This window comes from Heterodontus francisci, chromosome 2, assembly GCF_036365525.1.
Source record: "Heterodontus francisci isolate sHetFra1 chromosome 2, sHetFra1.hap1, whole genome shotgun sequence".
In the NCBI taxonomy this organism is placed as follows: Eukaryota; Metazoa; Chordata; class Chondrichthyes; order Heterodontiformes; family Heterodontidae; genus Heterodontus; species Heterodontus francisci.
The window spans coordinates 90,792,274-90,811,287 of NC_090372.1; the positions used below are offsets into that span (position 1 = coordinate 90,792,274).

Here is a 19,014-nt window from a genome sequence, read left to right on the forward strand (position 1 = left end):
GAATTTGGCCTAAGCATCAGCCTCAAGAAAACGAACACTATGGGGCAGGACGTCAGAAATGCTCCATCCATCAATATTGGCGACCACGCTCTGGAAGTGGTTCAAGAGTTCACCTACCTAGGCTCAACTATCACCAGTAACCTGTCTCTAGATGCAGAAATCAACAAGCGCATGGGAAAGGCTTCCACTGCTATGTCCAGACTGGCCAAGAGAGTTTGGGAAAATGGCGCACTGACACGGAACACAAAGGTCCGAGTGTATCAGGCCTGTGTCCTCAGTACCTTGCTCTATGGCAGCGAGGCCTGGACAACATATGTCAGCCAAGAGCGACGTCTCAATTCATTCCATCTTCGCTGCCTCCGGAAAATACTTGGCATCAGGTGGCAGGACCGTATCTCCAACACAGAAGTCCTCGAGGCGGCCAACATCCCCAGCTTGTACACACTACTGAGTCAGCGGCGCTTGAGATGGCTTGGCCATGTGAGCCGCATGGAAGATGGCAGGATCCCCAAAGACACATTGTACAGCGAGCTCGCCACTGGTATCAGACCCACCCCGGCCGTCCATGTCTCCGCTTTAAAGACGTCTGCAAACGCGACATGAAATCCTGTGACATTGATCACAAGTCATGGGAGTCAGTTGCCAGCGTTCGCCAGAGCTGGCGGGCAGCCATAAAGACGGGGCTAAAATGTGGCGAGTCGAAGAGACTTAGTAGTTGGCAGGAAAAAAGACAGAGGCGCAAGGGGAGAGTCAACTGTGCAACAGCCCCGACAAACAAATTTCTCTGCAGCACCAGTGGAAGAGCCTGTCACTCTAGAATTGGCCTTTATAGCCACTCCAGGTGCTGCTTCACAAACCACTGACCACCTCCAGGCGCATATCCATTGTCTCTCGAGATAAGGAGGCCAAAGAAGAAGAAGAACTTCCCCTCATAGATTGTCATCCACCTATTCAGTGATATCCACGGAGTTCTGTTTGCCATAGCTACCTGCAGACCTTCTAAGATGATTTAAGCATATAAATTTATTTCTATAACCAAATTTTCAGGGATGGTGAAAATTAGTGCTCCAAAAACAAATGTTTATTAACCTATAAATTTCTTACAGGACTAGACAGGCTAGATGCAGGGAGGATGTTCCCAATGGCTGGAGAGTTCAGAACCAGGGTTCACAGTCTCAGGATACGGGGTATGTCATTTGGAACCGAGATGAGGAGAAATTTCTTCACTCAGAGGGTGGTGAGCCTGTGGTATTCTCTACCACAGAAGGTAGTGGAGGCCAAGTCATTAAGTATATTCAAGAAGGAGATATATATAATTCTTAATGCCAAAGGGATCAAGGGATATGGGGAGAAAGCAGGAACAGGTTACTGAATTATATGATTAGCCATGATCTTTTTTGAATGGCGGAGCAGGCCCGAAGGGCTGAATGGCCTTCTCCTGCTCATATTTTCTATGTTTCTATGAGAACTCTAATTTAGGAGCTGAGAGCAGATAGCACTCATTTAATCTGTTGTCCTGCTAAAACTACAAGTGCATCATGAAAGGGGCAAAGGATTAATATAATGAATAAAAACAGTTATGATGTAACTGGGTTTAGATTTTTACCTATATGCATGTGGTTGTGGGCATCTTTTTAATTCATGGAAATGCTTTTGAGCATTAACTGCAAGAGCTGGTAAACCAAAATGACCTTGATTTCCTCATTTAAGAGAGTTTCCTCTTCATTTCTGGTTATTCAGGATGATAAAAGTATAAATGTTCTTTTGTGCTTTTTTTAATACTTTTTGCCCTGTTACTTATCTTTGATCAGTATGGTGTAAGATTAAGAACTCTACTATGCCTATCAGTTAAAATCTTATGAAAGTGGTTTAAGCAGAACTGGAAACTGACACATTTAAATTTTGCATTAGCAGTTTTTCCTTGATGAATGGGTATTAATTTATTTGAGATCCCTGGAGTGTGTGCTACAGAGACATGTATTTCAGTCAAATCCTGGAATGGAATCTGTTCCAATTTCACTTCATTGTTTAAGCTAATCCGTTACCTCAGGGGTTAAAATTAATATTTCTGCAGGAGAACTTGACATGAATGAAATCCTGTTAGATGGTTGGACAGTTCCATATTTACCATTTATATGAGCCAGGGAAATTCATCTCATTTGTACGAAATGATTTAAAACGTAACTTTTATATATTTTAGAAAAATAAATTATATGGAATGTAACTGTTAAAGGGGCATCATCATGTTTGCCAAATCTTTTTTTACTTTGCTTACAAAGTCAGTGCACAGCTCTTTTCATTCCCTAACCAAAAGCAGGTTTGCCAACAGGCTCAAGGTGCTGAATAGTTGCAAACATTTTATATATAGATGGTGCTTTTTTAATTTTGAAATATTAAAAATAATTTATTTTGGTTTTCTTACTGATGGCTTCTTGCATGATAGCATGGTGAAAAATAGCATTGTTGGGATTCAGTAGTTACAAGGTAGCATTCTGTTTTGTGGCTTCAACCTCATGTCTATCGTAGCATACAGTAGGAACTAATAGTCACAAAAAAGGGTGGTCCATCTTCCTTGGGATGGGAGGTGGGGAAATCTTTGAAGTTAGGGGTGATGGGATTTGAGACCTTACGTACTGAGGTAAGATGCCACATAGGCATGAATGTGAATGTAGAGAACTGTCAGGCCTTGAGGGCACAGCCTGCCAATATTTTTCTTTGAGGGAATATATTGCAGAGAGCGACTGTACTTCTGTAATGCTTATTTTAGAAAACTGTGATACAGTTATGGGGTGGAAGGTAGTTTCTTTTAAAGTTTATGGAATACATTTGGAACTGTGTTGTGTTTATATGTCATTTAAATAGCCAGAGAAGGTATGTAGTACTGCTTCTTGTACGTAAAACAATTCTGTGCTAAGATGTCACAAAAACTATAGATTGACATAGTTTGAAATGTATAGCTCTTCTGATGTGCACTAAATCAGACTTCTTGAATTTGCAGGTTGTCACTTTGTGGTACCGGGCACCAGAAGTTCTGCTGCAGTCTAGTTATGCAACACCAGTTGACCTATGGAGTGTTGGCTGTATATTTGCAGAAATGTTCCGTCGAAGGTAAGGCTTTGGTGCAGGCATTTTACATTTATTTAAGGAAAACAGCAGGATATAACCTCTTGTTAGGTTAGCTCTTACATGGAGATCTGTAGGGGAAAGTATTCTTCTTGTCTCTATGTGCAGAAGCATTGTGTTAATTTTAATTAATGGGCTGGAGGGCCAGTCCAGGTTGAAATCAGGGCCATATTAACATGGTGCTTGTAAACTATGTGCCCTGAGCAGGTGGCCTGCTGCATTGCATTGTCTCCAGGTTAGTGCCATATTGGGTGGTCCAGAGACCAACACAGCTGCAGAATGGTTGATCTGGGTAGGGAGCAATCCTAGAATGGGGGGAGCCCAGGTGATAGCAGCCTACACTATTCTTGTGAAGCACCGAGGAGAACTCCTACTGCTCTTGGCCTCACAAAAATAATTTTATACTTATAGTTTTTGGCCTTTTTCTCTTGATTGCCAGGTTTTTCTGAGTGCTCAGTGTGCCCTCAAAACTACATTGGGATCCTGTATACTTCACATACTCCACTGACCACCTGCAGGCGCTTACCCATTGTCTCCCGAGACAAGGAGGCCAAAGAAGAAGAAGAAGAGAAAAGAAGATACTTCATATGCTTATTATTTGCTTTAATTAATGGGAATCCTGCTTGTTTTAGGCCACCTAATAGAATAATCAAGATAAAATGGCAGTGGAGCAGGAATGGGGCTGTAAGTCGACAACCTTGATTTTATTCTGCTATCATCCCATTTCAGTAGAGCAGAAGGAACTAAAATTCCCCATACGCTCTTCATTCTCGTGAAATCATAAACATGTTTGGAAGGTACTTACAATTCTGCTAGGAATAGCAAAAGTTGGGCTGAATTTTATGTTCGCTGCAGGGATCCTGAGGACGGGCCAGAAAGCCAGGGATGTCCCTGCCATTTGCGGGACCCCCGGCTGCATTTTACGGGGGTCAGGCAACGAATTAATGGTTGTAGGGGCTGCCATCCCTTTAAAGGATTGCCGCCCACCCTCTGGGGCTGCTGGCCAAAAGAAGGACAGGTGTGGGGGGTGGGGATGTTTCTGTGGGTGCGGTCATTGCCACCAGGTGGCCCCTCCATGGATCAAAGAATGCCAATAAGAAGGTCCCGCCCCGAGCCCACAAGGAAACAGCTCGGGGTAACCAGGCGGTCTTCACAAGCGGCGGAGGGCCCACCCACGACTGGTAAAATGCCAGCGCGGCGGAAGAGGCTCTTAATTGGCCACTTAAGTGGAGCACCACTTTCCACCTTCCCTAGCACTGGTAAAATGGCACGGCAGCAGGACAAAGACGGGCACTCCATGCCCCCTCCTTCCCTCGCCATTTTATGGGCCACCCCCACCTTCCAGCCCGTCCCCAGAGGGCTGGTAAAATTTAGCCCATTGTTTCTCAATATGATACCAGATGTTTGACTTAATTGGTTGTGTGCCTTTTTGTATATAATGTGGAATAACTCAGGGAAGATTGAGGGGTGATCGGATCGAGGTGTTTAAAATGTTAAAAGGATTTGATAGGGTAGATATGAAGAAACAATTTCTTCTGGTGGGGGACCCATGAACAAGGGGATAGAATAGTTAGAGCTAGACAGTTCAGGAGCAAATCGACAAGCACTTTTTTACACAAAGTAAGTCTGGAACTCACTCCCCAATAGGAAATGGATCATGGGTCAATTGGAGCTTTCAAAGTTGAGATAGATTTTGTTAGCTAAGGCTATTGAGGGATGTAGAGTTGATCAGCCATGATCTGTTTGAATGGTGGACCAGGCTCAAGGGGCGGAATGGTCTGCCTCCGTTCCTAACCCATTAGGGAAGGTAAGCACTCTTTTGGTTTGCTTTTTGGTACAGGAATTATAAATCCAAATATTCTGATTTGTTCAACGTGCCTAATAGTTTTGGCGTTTTGTGCATGATCTGGTTTTTTCTCCTGTCTGAAATGTTAATTACACTAGGAGTGAAGGTAGTAGTAACAAAAGAAAGGCCAAGAAATTAGTCCAGGCAGTGGCCACTAGGACTACTAAGGTCCCAATATGGCAGGCAGGAATTGCACTGTCTGCCAATTTAGATGAGGACAAAATATATGCATCCTTTACTCATACCTAAAGCAGGCGTTAGACCCTTTGTATATGCAAATAACTGATTTGCCCTGAGGTGCTTATCTGAGGGCAGTTGCGATGCTAACAGCAGCCTAATCTTGCACTAGGGTACCTGATGCCTCACCATTCAGGCACAGGGTACATATTCTGCACCCTATCCCTATGCACCCAAAAATGGACACGTCCGAATTTCTGGACCAATCTCTTCTCCAAATTAGCCAGCTATAAGATTAGACATCTGCTCTATGCATGTGGCCTTTTTGTATTTTCTAAGAATACTGCTGCAGTTGTTGAGGATATCTTCATTTTGATGCCACACCTCATATTTGTGAGGCAACAGGAGGCTGTGACTTGCTCTTTATCGCAGGCCAGTTGCCTGGACATAACAAATGTATTGTTATCTGGTGTTTTACAGTAAAGCACTGTCATGCATGTCTGCGTGGCTCAAAACCAGGAAGAAATTTTTGCAGCACATTTGAAGTTTCTGTCATCTGTTCAGGATGATAATTCTAAAATGCAGGAAAGCTAATAAAACCTTGGTGGTAACTTCCATTTATGTCTTTCAACATAAATATTCAAAAAAATTATTTAAAATTGTTCTTGGCCTCAAGAACAATAATTCTTCAAAAACTGCATTGCACACATTGAGATTCCTGAAATAAATTGCAAATTAATGTTGCAGTATTTTGAAATTGCAATGAGTTAAATACCTCATTCATAGTGGCAAACAGAACTGCTGAGACTGATTCAGCTCATGTTTACCACTGCAGACATGAAGGCTGGAATTTGCTGCTTGTCAGTATGCCTGCATGTGATTTCCATCACCGCCACCCCACCCCACCAAACCCTCAATTCATTTTTAATGAACAGGAAAATTGAAGGCTGATGATTGCATCAGCAGAAAACTCCAGCCAGAAAATGAGGAGATTTCAGAGTATACAAAATCCACACACTCCTCAAATGTTTTTCCCAACTAAATTAACCTGAGTGCTCCCGGCTTGCCCCTTTCCTGTACCTATTCAGACTAAACCTCGGACATACTGGGGGTAATTAATAACAGTGGAAATAAAAATCGGGAGAGATGTAATATGGGCTGCTGATTCGCCATCACTTGCTTAACACTATCACAACAGTCAAAATTACCCCCATTCAGACTTTAGGAACTACCCCCTGTACTCTTCTTAAAAGCAAGAATTAAATAAAGTGGGGGAGGGGGGACAACAGCACTCGCAAAGTATTGGACAGTGTCAGGCAAACCCTCACCTGCCAAGACTGAGGCACACATTATTTTGCCACATGAACATTAAAACTTAAAATTGTAGGTTTAGTCTGAATAGGTACAGGAAAGGGGCAAGCCGGGAGCACTCAGGTTAATTTAGTTGGGAAAAACATTTGAGGAATGTGTGGATTTTGTATACTCTGAAATCTCCTCATTTTCTGACTACAAGGACATTTGTAAAGTACTAGCATTGTTGGAACGGGGTCCCAGTCGTTGCTTCCCCCAATACACAGAAGAAGTGATCAGACCAGTTTTAGTCACATGACTAACTGGCTGTTGCAGAGAATTTGAACTTCCAACAAAGGATTTGAACTCAGACAAAGCCATGTGCTCATGGAGTGACGATCTCTCCCAGAACTGAAGCAAGAATTACCTCCTCTCCTGTCTGCCTGCCTCCATCTCCTTCCCAATGAACTGAATCTTGTGAAAACATGTGAAACTCAAAGAGAGAAAAGTTTCTTACATGAACAAGGTTTTTAGAAGACTACTGGGCTCCAACAAAAAGCAAGGCTACTTATAAAAGGACTACAGTGAGCTCGAAGCACCCTAACAAGATATTGCCTCAAACCCCTCTCTACTATATTTTATTCTCCTCTTTTCTGTCTCTATCTGCATGTTTATGTCGCATGTACATGCTAACGTGGGTGTGCCGTATATCCATAGGCCTGAACCATATTAGAGTTTAAGTTTAAGGTTTAATAAATTTCATCTTTCTTCTTTAAACCAAAGATAGCCTGTTTGTGCTCATTTCTTTGCCTTATAATTGGAAAGTTGTGAACAAGGATTCACAAAGTGGGAGCTCAAAACATAGTGTGTTTAAAATTAAACCCTGTTACAATAAGACCAGGTGAAGATAGGAACAGACCCCTAGACACCTTTCTCACCTGGTCCTAACAGAAATTGGGTGCTAGCGTCCTGATTGTTACCCACAGATGAACGAGTGAAATTGGAAGTGGGAAGCCAAATTGTTCCCAATCAAAAAGAGCAAGATTAATACAGGTTTTCTTGTGGTTGTGTATGATTGAAACCTAACATGTCTGCAACTGAAGTGTGTTGCTCTCCAAGCCAGGGTGAAGTAACTTGGGATAAGTTAAAGGCATTGTCCATGGAAAAGTTGAGAAAAATGGCTGAGCAGTGCGAGATCACGGTACATGGCAAGGCTCGGAAGTCTGAACTAAGGCTAATAGCCTTGAATTTGAAGAAGCAGAAACAGTGTTAGAAACAGAATCTGACAGGGTATTGTTGGCAAAGATACAATTGGAACAGAGGAAACTTGAATTTGAGGAAAGGGAGAGGGAGAAAGAGAGAGCCTTCCAAAAGGAACGTGAAGAAAATGAAAGGCAAGAGAGCGAGAGACAGAGAAAGAATATTCCAGAAAGAATCCAAAGAGCGAGAGCTGAAGTGGCTTGAGTTAACTAGGGACGACAGAGTAACCCTAGTGAAAGCATGGACAATATGGAGGAGCAGAATTCAGGACTGGGTACAAGATTGCTAAAACTTGCTCAATTAATCCCAAAATTCAATGAGGAAGATGTGGAAGCGTTTTTCATATCCGCCTGCCTGAGGCCAATCAAGGCCCTTATGCGGCCACTTAACGGCCATTTAAGGGCCCTTACCCGCCTCCACGGGTATTTTACCCGTGGCAAGCGGGCGTGCTGGGGACGTGAAATGCTGCCCAGCGATAGCTGCTGGCCTTTCCAAGCGCCAGGCGGGGTGCATGGTAGTCGGGCACAGGGTGCCTGATTGAGGGCTGCCCCCACCTCCCAACCCACCCCCAGGACCCAAGACATCACCCCCCGCCACCCAAATGACTGCCCTTGCCTTGCCGCCACGACCGATCACCACCCCCCCCCCACCCCCTCGGTGAGGCAAGCCCAACTTACCTGAGGTCCGGGCTCCATGGTGTCGACTGGGCTGCAGTCCCAGCAGTGGCCATTGCTCCTGGTGGCGCTGCTGAGAGTAAGAGCTGCTGGCCTGCTGATTGACCAGCAGCTCAATGAGGCGGGACCTCCTCCCTCAAGCGGGTGGAAGTCCCGCCTCAGGACAATTAAAGACTGGGGATCCATAAAATGCAGGTCGGATCCCCAGGCTAGGCGGAAGCGGGTTCACCACCGACTTTTATGTCGGTGGCAAAAATTCCCATCAGCCTAAGGTAAAATCCAGCCCCTGGTTTCTTTTACTGCAAAGCAAACTAGCTGGAAAAGCCCATGAGGTTTATTCCTTGCCGCCAGATGAGAGTTCATTAAATTATGAACTGACCAAAAATGCTATCCTCAAGGCAATTGAATTAGTACCGCCAAAAGTTTTGAACCTTCAAAAAGCAAGCCAATCAATCTTATCTGAAGTTTGAGGGAAGCAAGCCGCTGGCTTTTGACCAGTGGCTGAGGGCTTTAAAAATACAGCTCAGCTATGAGACTCTCAGAAAAGTAATCCTGTTAGAGGAATTTAAAAACTCTCTCCCATTTTCAATAAAAACCTATGTAGAGGAGCAGTGGGTTCAGGGAGCCCAGCAAGCAGCCGTTCTAGCCAATGAATTTGCTTTCATTTATAAGTCGGTTTCCCAGGAAAGAACCTTTCCTGATCACCCTCTCAAATCTGAAAAGAACAAAGGGTGGGAAGATGATATCCGTCCAGGTAGTCCTGGAAGAGAAAGGAAAGCAGGGGACACAAGGGGCCCTCCTCCAGCCAAAAAGAAAGGTGCTGTGAGCAAGAGTCAGAGCTGGAAACCTGTGTGCTTCCATTGTAATAAAGCAGGGCATTTAAAAGCTGGCTGCTGGAAACTAAAGGGGAATCCGTAGGGTTAATCAGGGCACACCCGCTCAGTGAAGAAGGGACCCTGATGGAAAACACAGAACAAGGTGTGGCTTTAACTGCAGTAAGAGTGCAACCCAGGAAGCTTACTATGGCCAGTGCAGGAAAAGTTAATAGGATTCCTGAAGGTCATCAGGGTTTTGTATTTGAAGGGAAAGTAACCCCATATCCTTCGAGTGGGGCAAGCAAGCCGATCGTGATTCTCAGGGACACAGGGGCGACTAGATCCCTTTTACTGGGAAAAGGCCTGACCTTTCCCCCCCGAGAGTGCAGTGAACACCAGAATGGTGGTGAATGGTATTACAGGACAGTGTATGCCTGTACACGGGGTGCACCTGGAGGGCGACCTAGTTTCAGGACTGGTGACCGTAGGGATTGTCCCTAGTTTGCCTATGGACGAGGTTGACCTGCTCCTAGGTAATGATCTGGCAGTGCTGAAGGTGGTAGCCCCCTCAGTAGTGAAAGAAAGACTGCAGGAGCTGAGAGAGACAGGGCAGTGGCAGGAGACGGTCCCCTGCAGAGTACCTGAATGTGTAGTGGATCAGGCCATGATCAAACCAGCTCCCCCAGAGGAGACTGTATTAGCACTGCAGGCAAATGACCATGAGGTCTGCCTGTCCAAGACTTTCCTTGGAAAGTTAGGAGACCCAGGGAATGAATTAAATGAATCTTCCCTAGTTGAGGCTCAGTGAGCTGACCCAGTATTGCAAGAGTTAGCACAGGCTGCCCAGTCTGAAAGTGAAGCAGAGGGAGTCCCTGACTGCTACTATTTAAAGAATGAGGTACTGATGAGGAAATGGAGTTCTCCTCACAGAGTTGAGGGCCAGGAGTGGACAGTAGTTCACCAGTTAGTGGTGCCACAGAGGTACCGGGGAGAAATATTAAGAAGGGCCCACGAGACTACAGTAGCTGTACATGCCGGTATACAAAAGACCAAAGCCCGCATAAGACAGCAGTTTGACTGGCCAAAGCTCCACAAGGATGTGGTGGAGTACTGCAGGAGTTGCCACACGTGCCAGGTTGAGGGGAAACCCCAACCTACAGTGAAACCTGCACCCCTAAGTCCTGTACTAGTGTTAGGAGTTCCCTCTAGCAGAGGGCTGGTGAATTGTAAGGGACCCCCGCCGAGAACAAAAGGGGACAGGCAGGCACATGGCTGGCAAAAGTTTAGAAAGAGAAGGGGAAAAAGTGGCCAAGAGAATGGGTTAAAGGAAGTCCAGGAAGAATCCCGCATGAAAACCCCTACTGTCTAATCAACCAACCCCGAAAAATGTGAAAAGTTAGACCCACATCCTCCTATGTGAATGCAGACTCTAGAAGCACCCCACCAGAGTTGCTAACAGCATTTACAGAAACCTGCAGAGACAAAGAGAGATGTCTAGGGGGCAGAGAAACCATGAGGGTGATGCCTCATCTAGTCGAAGTGCCACAGGAGAATGCAGTTAAGTCTGCACAGATACCTGCAGGTAGGAGTGTCCCAGAGAACAAAGGGGAGATTATCAAAGACTCCTCCCCCACAGTCAGAGAAAAGGGGAACCACCCATCCCTTGAAGCCAAAAGTCTTTGCATGAATCAGCGAGTTCAGGATAGACCCACTCCCTGCCACTAACTCTCCTGAGAAAAAAAGAGAGAAAATTCAAGCAGCCCTGGCACCCAGAACAGACCATTTTTCATAAGCTTTAAGATTCATGACTGAATGGAAATGAGTGAGAGAAATGCATGGTTTTTCTTTCTATATCTTCTATTTCTCTCAAACTCTGTAATAAAATGTGCCGTTATTCTTCAAATCGCATTTCATTCCCCTGGGTGTGGAGGTGTCAGGCAAACCCCCACCTACCAAGACTGAGGCACACATTATTGCGCCACATGAACATTAAAACTTAAAATTGCAAGTCCCTGACTGCAAGGACATTTGTATAGTACTAGCAGTGTTGGAACAATGGGCACCCAGTTGTTGCTTCCCCAACACACAGAAGTAGTGATCAGACCAGTTTTAGTCACATGACTAACTGGCTGTTGCAGAGAATTTGAACTTCCAACAAAGGATTTGAACTCAGACAAAGCCATGTGCTCATGGAGTGACGATCTCTCCCAGAACTGAAGCAAGAATTACCTCCTCTCCTGTCTGCCTGCCTCCATCTCCTTTCCAATGAACTGAATCTTGTGAAAACACGTGAAACTCGGAGAAACGTTTCCTACATGAACAAGGTTTTTAGAAGAAAAGCAAGACTACTTACAAAAGAGCTCGAAGCACCATAACAAGATATTGCCTCAAACCCCTCTTTACTACATTTTCCTTTCTAATAACTCTAATAACCATATTAGAGTTTAAGGTTTAATAAATTTCATCTTTCTTCTTTAAACCAAAGATAGCCTGTTTGTGCTCATTTCTTTGCCTTATAAATGGAAAGTTGTCAACAAGGATTCACAAAGGGGGAGCTCAAAACACTGTGTTTAAAATTAAACCCTGTTACACTAAGACCAGGTGAAGGTAGTAACAGACCCCGAGACACCTTTCTCACCTGGTCCTAACAGACAGCATCACGATGAACAATTTAAAGACAGCATCATTGAATTCACTTGAAAGGCAGCAGGACAGAAACATAAGGGTGGGGGACAGGTGGGTTGCAGTACTCCAGTGACTTGAGCACAAAATGTAGGCTGACACTCGCACTGAGGGAATGCTGCACTGTTGGAGGTACCATCTTTTGGATGAGGCCTTGTCCTCCCTCTTGGGTGGACATAAAAGATTCCATTGCACTATTTCTTAGTTACCTGATAGCAACTTGCCTGAAAAGCATCACCACTTTTCCCTCGTGCATAAAGTAACACTGAACACAACACTTATCTGCCCAATGTACAGGGAGAGTAACCTCAATTTTTCACCTGGCAATGTAAGCTTTACTCAGAGCAAAAATATACAGATAAATGTTATGGATGTATGATCCTGGTTGCAGAGTTTCAGCACCCATATCAGGGATTGGAGCCCATTCCCATCCCTCCACCTACTGCCCACCTCCACCAGTTTTCCATTTGTTAATTTTAGTGTTCACACAGAGTGTTCAAAGCTTACTGCAATTGTGGTAAAAGAGTTTCTTCCCTTACACCTTCCGTCCCTTTGGCAGCTGGAGCAATAATGATTATTACCACTGCGGAAAGACAGGGGCACAGATGTTTAACACATCTAACTGTGTTATGATGGGTCTTCCACTGCACACCTGGTAGAGCTATGTGGGGCATGCGCAAAATAGGGTTTTGGGGCCTAAATGTTATGGTATTGTTTTATTCCCAACTTAAATAAAAATACTCAACTGCAGAAGTTAAAGTATTAGAGTGGACACATTGTCATCCAAGATATTTTGATGCATATTTGCTGTAGTTATGCAATGTTCTCGGTATGAAATGTCAGTTGTCATGTCTGGAAATGATTGCAATGTGCAGAAAAACTTAAGGACCACGGTGGCAAATTGCAGGCATGAACTTCATTTGAAAATTGTATTTATCTAAATATGGCTCAAATAGAGCAATTTATGGTTTTTCTTGATTTCTGTTTAATAAAGCAGCTTATTATCCATTATATTGAAGTTATGACCTCAGTGAGACTGTTCATATTAAAATTTATAGAATTACATGACAGAATTTCACATTTTAAGATGTTTATTATAGCAATTAAACTAAAAGAAATCCCCATTAACTAAATAGTACTTTGTAAGTATCTGATAGCCCAAATTACAAAGAGAGGAATTTTGTTTACTTATTAAATCACTTGAAAACCCCACACCACACTAATATGTTACACAGTCCTTTTTGATGGCAAAAACTTTGTGGTTAAAAGGCCCAAACTCCTCCCAGTTGCTTTGGGTTGGATCTCCCAGACCTTTCTTAAAGTCAATGTCCTCTTCGCTCACTTCCCTGAGCAGTTTTGACTGGGATGTCTGTGAATAAGGCGATTCCTGCTGATCCTGCTGGTCTTTTCTTCTCCCAACTTTCAAAACAGGTTCAAGTCTTCGCAGCCTTTTACTGTATATCTTCTGAGAGCAGGTGTTCCCTCTCTCTTACCCTTGAGGCTGCCACCACTGGTTGTCTTCTTTCCTTACCACCTCTCTGCCTTCAGAAAATCTGTTAAATGTATCTGGAATCACAAGTCAATACCCTATTATCCTTTTTGAATATGAAAGTCCACAAGTCTGGCTTCAGCTGGGCCACCTGGGCTTTTCATTGTTTCCAGGTGTTAGCAGCTGCCATACACATTTGTATCCTCTGAATCACTGACTCCTTGTTTATGACTCGAAAGTCTGGGAGGATGAAACCCATTGTTCTTCAGGTGTTATACCCCTGCAGTCTCTGCTTTTCAAAAAAAAGTATTATATCTGTGTTCTCTATTATCCTGGTAACCAAGATTTCTGTCTTTAAGCAGAGGTGATGGGAGGTCACTCGACTTCTCTGACTCCATCTTAAACTTTTGAAAATCATAATTTTTATAACATAATCATGTTACAAAGTTCAGCGTTCATAACAATTGATAACCTGTGTGGCACATACTGTGGCATAGTGTTCCTAGTATATTTTGTTGTGTTTTAAATTCCTTTATCTCCCTCTTATCCATTTTTGAGGATGTTGCTTTCCACCAAGCATCATCTTTTTTCTAGGATAGTAAAACAACTTGAATCTATTTGCTCCTCCTTATTCCTCTTCATCATCATTCTGCCATCTTCACCAACACCACAATGGAATATTTCAGCTCCATCAGTTGCCCACAGCAAATACTCAGCAACAACAACTACTTGCATTTACATAGGGCATTTAATGTAATGAAGTGTTTCAGGGTGCTTCACAGGAGCATTATTAAACAACATTTGACACGGAGTCACATAAGGAGATATTAAGATAGGTGACCAAAAGCTTGGTCAGAGGTAGGTTTTAAGGAGTATCTTAAAGGAGCAAGGAGAGGTAGAAAGGTGGAGAAGTTTAGGGAGGGAAATACAAAGCTTAGGACCTAGGCAACTGAAGGTATGGCCACCAATGGTAGAGCGTTGAAAATCGGGGATGCTCAAGAGGTCGGAATTGGAGGAGCACAGAGATCTTGCAGGGTTGTAGGGCTAGAAGAGGTTACAGAGATAGCAAGGGGAGAGGCCATGGAGGGATTTGGAAGCAAGGATGAGAATTTTAAAAATCAAGGCATTATCAGACCGGGAGCCAGTGTAGGTGGTGGTTGAACAGTACATGGTATGGTAAGTTAGGGTAGGATACTTGGTAGGATTTGGGCAGTAGAGTTTTGGATGAGCTCAAGTTCATCAGACACCTGATGAAACAGGTCTAACGAAGGCAAGTGAAAAGAAAAACACTGCAAGAGACTAAGATTTGTGATTTGTTTAAGCAGTTTTAGCCACTCAATGTTGTCATTATACATTTAACATTCTGAGTACCAAATCTTCAATTTAAATTTCTGGGCAAAATGTGTTTGCATAGATGGGATAGCTGTTCAGGGTGGAGGTGATTTCATTTCTTTATATTTTCTCTCTGTCAAAAAGTAGTAGTTGGGCAGACTGCTCAAAAACTAAATGTGAATTTCTTTTTCCACCAGTTGTTGCTAGGGCCTCAGAAATATAAAGTATGAGAACTGCAGAAGAAATAAAAATAGAAGATTGTGGAAGAGCGAACATCCAGCACCAGTCATGTTATAATTTAAAGGGAAATGTATCTGGTGGGTACTTAGTATTATTAACGCCTTACCCGATTTTCTGTGGTGGATCCCAAATATCACTGAACATGGGATAAGAATCAGAAACATTGCAATTCAGTTCCTAGAAGTCCATCCAGATGTGTTGATCACTCTCTATAATCAAAAGAACTAGCTGACATCAATTTATTTACTAGTTTGAAACTATGGCCCTTGTCCTACTCTCATAGTTTAGCTTGAAATCATTTTTTGGATCTGCTACCACTATGTGTTTACTTTCATATACTTCGATAGGTTTACCTCTTGCCTCATTTCACAGTTGAAAAGCCCAAGCATCTCTGCCTCAGACCTCTGACACTAAGGATTAGCCTCATGGCTCCCTTGTGCCATGACACAGTGCCAAGGAATATAGGAGAAAATATACAAAGTAATGAGTGAGAGGAACAAATTACCAGCATGAGTGGTGAAACAAGAAACCTCAATGGGTTTCAAAAAAGAACTAGATATATTCTTGTCAACAAATGAGATTCAGGGTTTTTGAACTGCATTTGAGGGAATATTGTGGACTGGAGAGCTAGAGGGAATCAACGGTCTTCTGCATGAAACTGTTAATATATATGTTCTGACTAGAGCACGCTACAGTTTGAATGTGATTTCCTTTAAATTGTATCCTCCATTTTTACAGTTCCCACAATTTTCTTTGCTATTACTCAGTGTTTCATTGACAAGTCTGATGGTAATCCTGAAATAAATCCAATTTCTACTCTACACAATTCTTTTTTTTCTTTCTTCTGCAGCAAATGAACCAGTAATAGCAGTAAAAGTAGTGGTAATAATGAAACTGCCTTTTCTTTTTCATTGTTTTGAGAGGACAGAGAATAGCACTGAAACTGTAATGTTTTAATAATTAAGTATAGTCACTAAATCAGACAGGAACTTGAAATTACTCACAGCTGAGTTACTGTATAATCTTCTGAGCTGTCCCTCACAGTTTAATGATATGGTAAGAAATGAAGTTCTAAAGTTAAGAAACCAGGAATAGTTCTCTCCACATCTGCTTCCCCAGATGGTAACAGATATGAATCTTTTGGTTTAAATGAGTCCTCAGCTGCGTGTACCAAAGAGAAGGTAGTTGAAACCGTTAGCTTCGTTACCTGTGGTTAAACTAATATTAGTGTGTTACATTTTGAATGATTTATCGTTCTGTGGTTTCCCTTTATATTATCTCCACATACTTCTGATGCACCAGAAAACCATCAAGTCATCCTGATAAAGCTATAAGTAGACATAATCAAACACGTAACACTTAACTCACATATTTCTTCCGAGAATTTGTTACAAATAGCAAGTTGCCAGTGATTCCATTTTTTTTTTTAAAAATGCCAATTATATTTGAATATAAGAATCTAAGGGCTGAACATTTAGGCCTGGTCGGGGACAAGAACAGAGGCAGATGGAGGCTGCAAAAATGGTGCCAGTCAGCATGTCAGTTTGAAGACACCATTCCCGGTGCCAGCAGTGTTCACCAGGTAGGGTAGGACTGCGATCCCGCTCGCTGCCCAATTAAGGCAATTAAAGTAGTTAAAGAGGTCATTATGAGCTAGTTAAAGGGGGTTGTTGAAATCTTCACTGGGGTGCATGGGTTGCACGTGCTGCCTGAGGCTGACCAGCTAAAGGGAGGTGGGTACAGAGTGGGGAGTCAGTTATAGCTGCCCCAAAAAATCACCTCGGCCCCATAAAAAGGTCAGTGATGCAGAGGGGCACCGTGCCTTTGGGAAACAGGTGCCCATGGTGCAGTACAGATGCAGGGGAGAGTAGACAGTCAGCACATGGGCAGTGCAGGGGGTCATCACCCTCCTGGCATTGCAGGGGTAGAAGAAGAGGAGAGGGCATAGCAACCAAGGAGAAATGGGCAACCAGCTGAGCACAATGAAGGCTGCAGTTGGCAGTGGAAGAATAACTGTCAGATTTTGGGCCCAGTGGTGATGAGCAGCAACACCATCCATAGGAAAGGCAGAACCCCAAGCATCAGGAGGGCATGGGAGAGGAATGAGGGGCAGGAAGGCAAAGGAGGCCATACCGTCAGCATAGAATCTACTGCTGAAGATGGAGCTACCTGGATATGACCGAGACCAGGTGCTGCAGGAGTCTATGACTCTCCAGGCAGATGGTCAAAGACATCTGTGACATCGTCCCATCAAAGTCACTGTGGCCTTAACCTTCTTCGCTTCTGGCTCCTTCTAAAGATCAGCTGAAGACCTTAGTGGCATCTAGCAGATTGCTGCCACCACTACATCTCACAGTTTACTGATACCCTGTTTGTCAGAGCTGGACCATCCATTCATTTCATGACAGACACGGCCTCGCAGGCACAGAAGGTAGTGGGTCTCGCCGCCATTGCTGGACTCCCCACCCCCACTTCGGTGCAGGCCATCATCGTTTGCACCCATATGGCATCAAGGTACCCAGCAACCGCCCAATCAAATTTATCAACACAGGGCTTCCACTCCCTCAGTGTTCAGCTGGTCTGTGACCACAACAAGAGCTTCCCGCATGTGTGCACTCACTTTCCTGGCAGCTGCCATGACTCCTTCATCCTCCACCAATCTACGTTGCTGAAGTTCTTCACTCCAATGCCCAAAGTCCTTGGATGGATCATATCCCTTGAAGAGTTGGCTGCTCACCTCTCTACAGGAGCCCCAGACAGAAGCACTGAGACAATATGACCCAATGCCACCTGCTCCCTAGGACAACCATTGAGCAGGCCATCGGGCTTCTGAAGATGTGCTTCCAGCACCTGGACCGGTCAACTGTTGCCCTCCAATACCCTCTTTCAAGGGTATTGGTCATTGTGGTGGGCTGCTGTGCTCTTCATAACATGACCCTGTAGTCAGATGTGGACCTTGAGGATAGTGGGGCCCTGGAGGCTGCTGATTGGAGGAAGAGCAGAAGCAAGAGGTCAGAAAGGATGAGGAAGAGCTGGTCTCCTTATTTAAGGAGGGATATACTTGCATTGGAGGCAGTTCAGAGAAGGTTCACGAGCATGATTCCTGGGATAAAGGGGTTGTCTTATGAGGAAAGGTTGAGCCTATACGCATTGGAGTTTAGAAGAATGAGAAATGATCTTATGATTCTGAGGGGCTTAACAGGGTAGATGCTGAGAGGATGTTTCCCCTCATGGAGGAACCTAGAACTGGGGGGCACAGTTTCAAAATAAGGGGTCTCCCATTAAAACAGAGATGAGGAATTTCTTCTCTCAGAGGGTTATTAACCTTTGGAATTCTTTTCCCCAGAGAGCAGTTGAAGCTGGGTTAAATAAAAACAAAAAATGCTGAGTATTTCCAGCATTTCTTGTTTTTATTTCCGATTTCCAGCATCCGCAGTATTTTGCTTTTATTATAGTAGAAGCTGGGTCATTGAATATATTCAAGGCTGAGCTTGACAGATTTTTGATCTATAAGGGAGTCCAGGGTTACGGGGAGCAGGCAGGAAAGTGGAGTTACGGCCAGAGGATGCTGAACAGAGAGTTGCCCCAGCTGCACAAAGAGATGGGCCGGCATGGGGGGAGGGGGTGGGGGGAGGGCATGAAGGGATCCGGATGCCATGTATGTCAGGAATCATTTGATATAGGTACATTTCACCTGAGTCCCTCTAACCCAGGATGAAGGGCATGGCATGGAATTGAGTCCGAGATACCGGTGCTAACACGTCCATTGAAGATACATCCTGAAACATCGAATCTCTTACAGCCAATGAAGGATGCACATCCACCCAGGGGCTTTGCCCTCACCATGGAGAAAGGCGTAATCTCCTTCACTACCTCATAACATCTTTTCCTGTCACACAATAAAAGGAATCTCAGATTTGTAGCTTGAAGTGTCATCATTTATATAGTGCAAAGAAAGGAAAACAGTAGACAGAGACAGTAAGAAAACACCTCAGTGACCCACTCAATGCTCTGCACGATCTGGTGGCCTCCGCGCTTGGCTATACCTACACGGTGCTCCCCTTATGGCCTCGGAGGAGATGAAGG

The 19,014-nt window shown here is 44.0% G+C and overlaps 1 protein-coding gene across 8 annotated transcripts in view; it reads left to right on the forward strand.

Moving 5' to 3' along the window:
• Positions 1-19,014, forward strand: part of cdk6 (cyclin dependent kinase 6) — a 378,044-nt gene that overhangs the window by 308,321 nt on the left and 50,709 nt on the right. For all 8 annotated transcript variants that reach the window (XM_068008695.1, XM_068008668.1, XM_068008687.1 and 5 more), the window contains one exon: positions 2,999-3,108. In XM_068008695.1, coding sequence (XP_067864796.1) covers positions 2,999-3,108 — 110 coding nt within the window. The remainder of the gene's footprint in view (positions 1-2,998; positions 3,109-19,014) is intronic.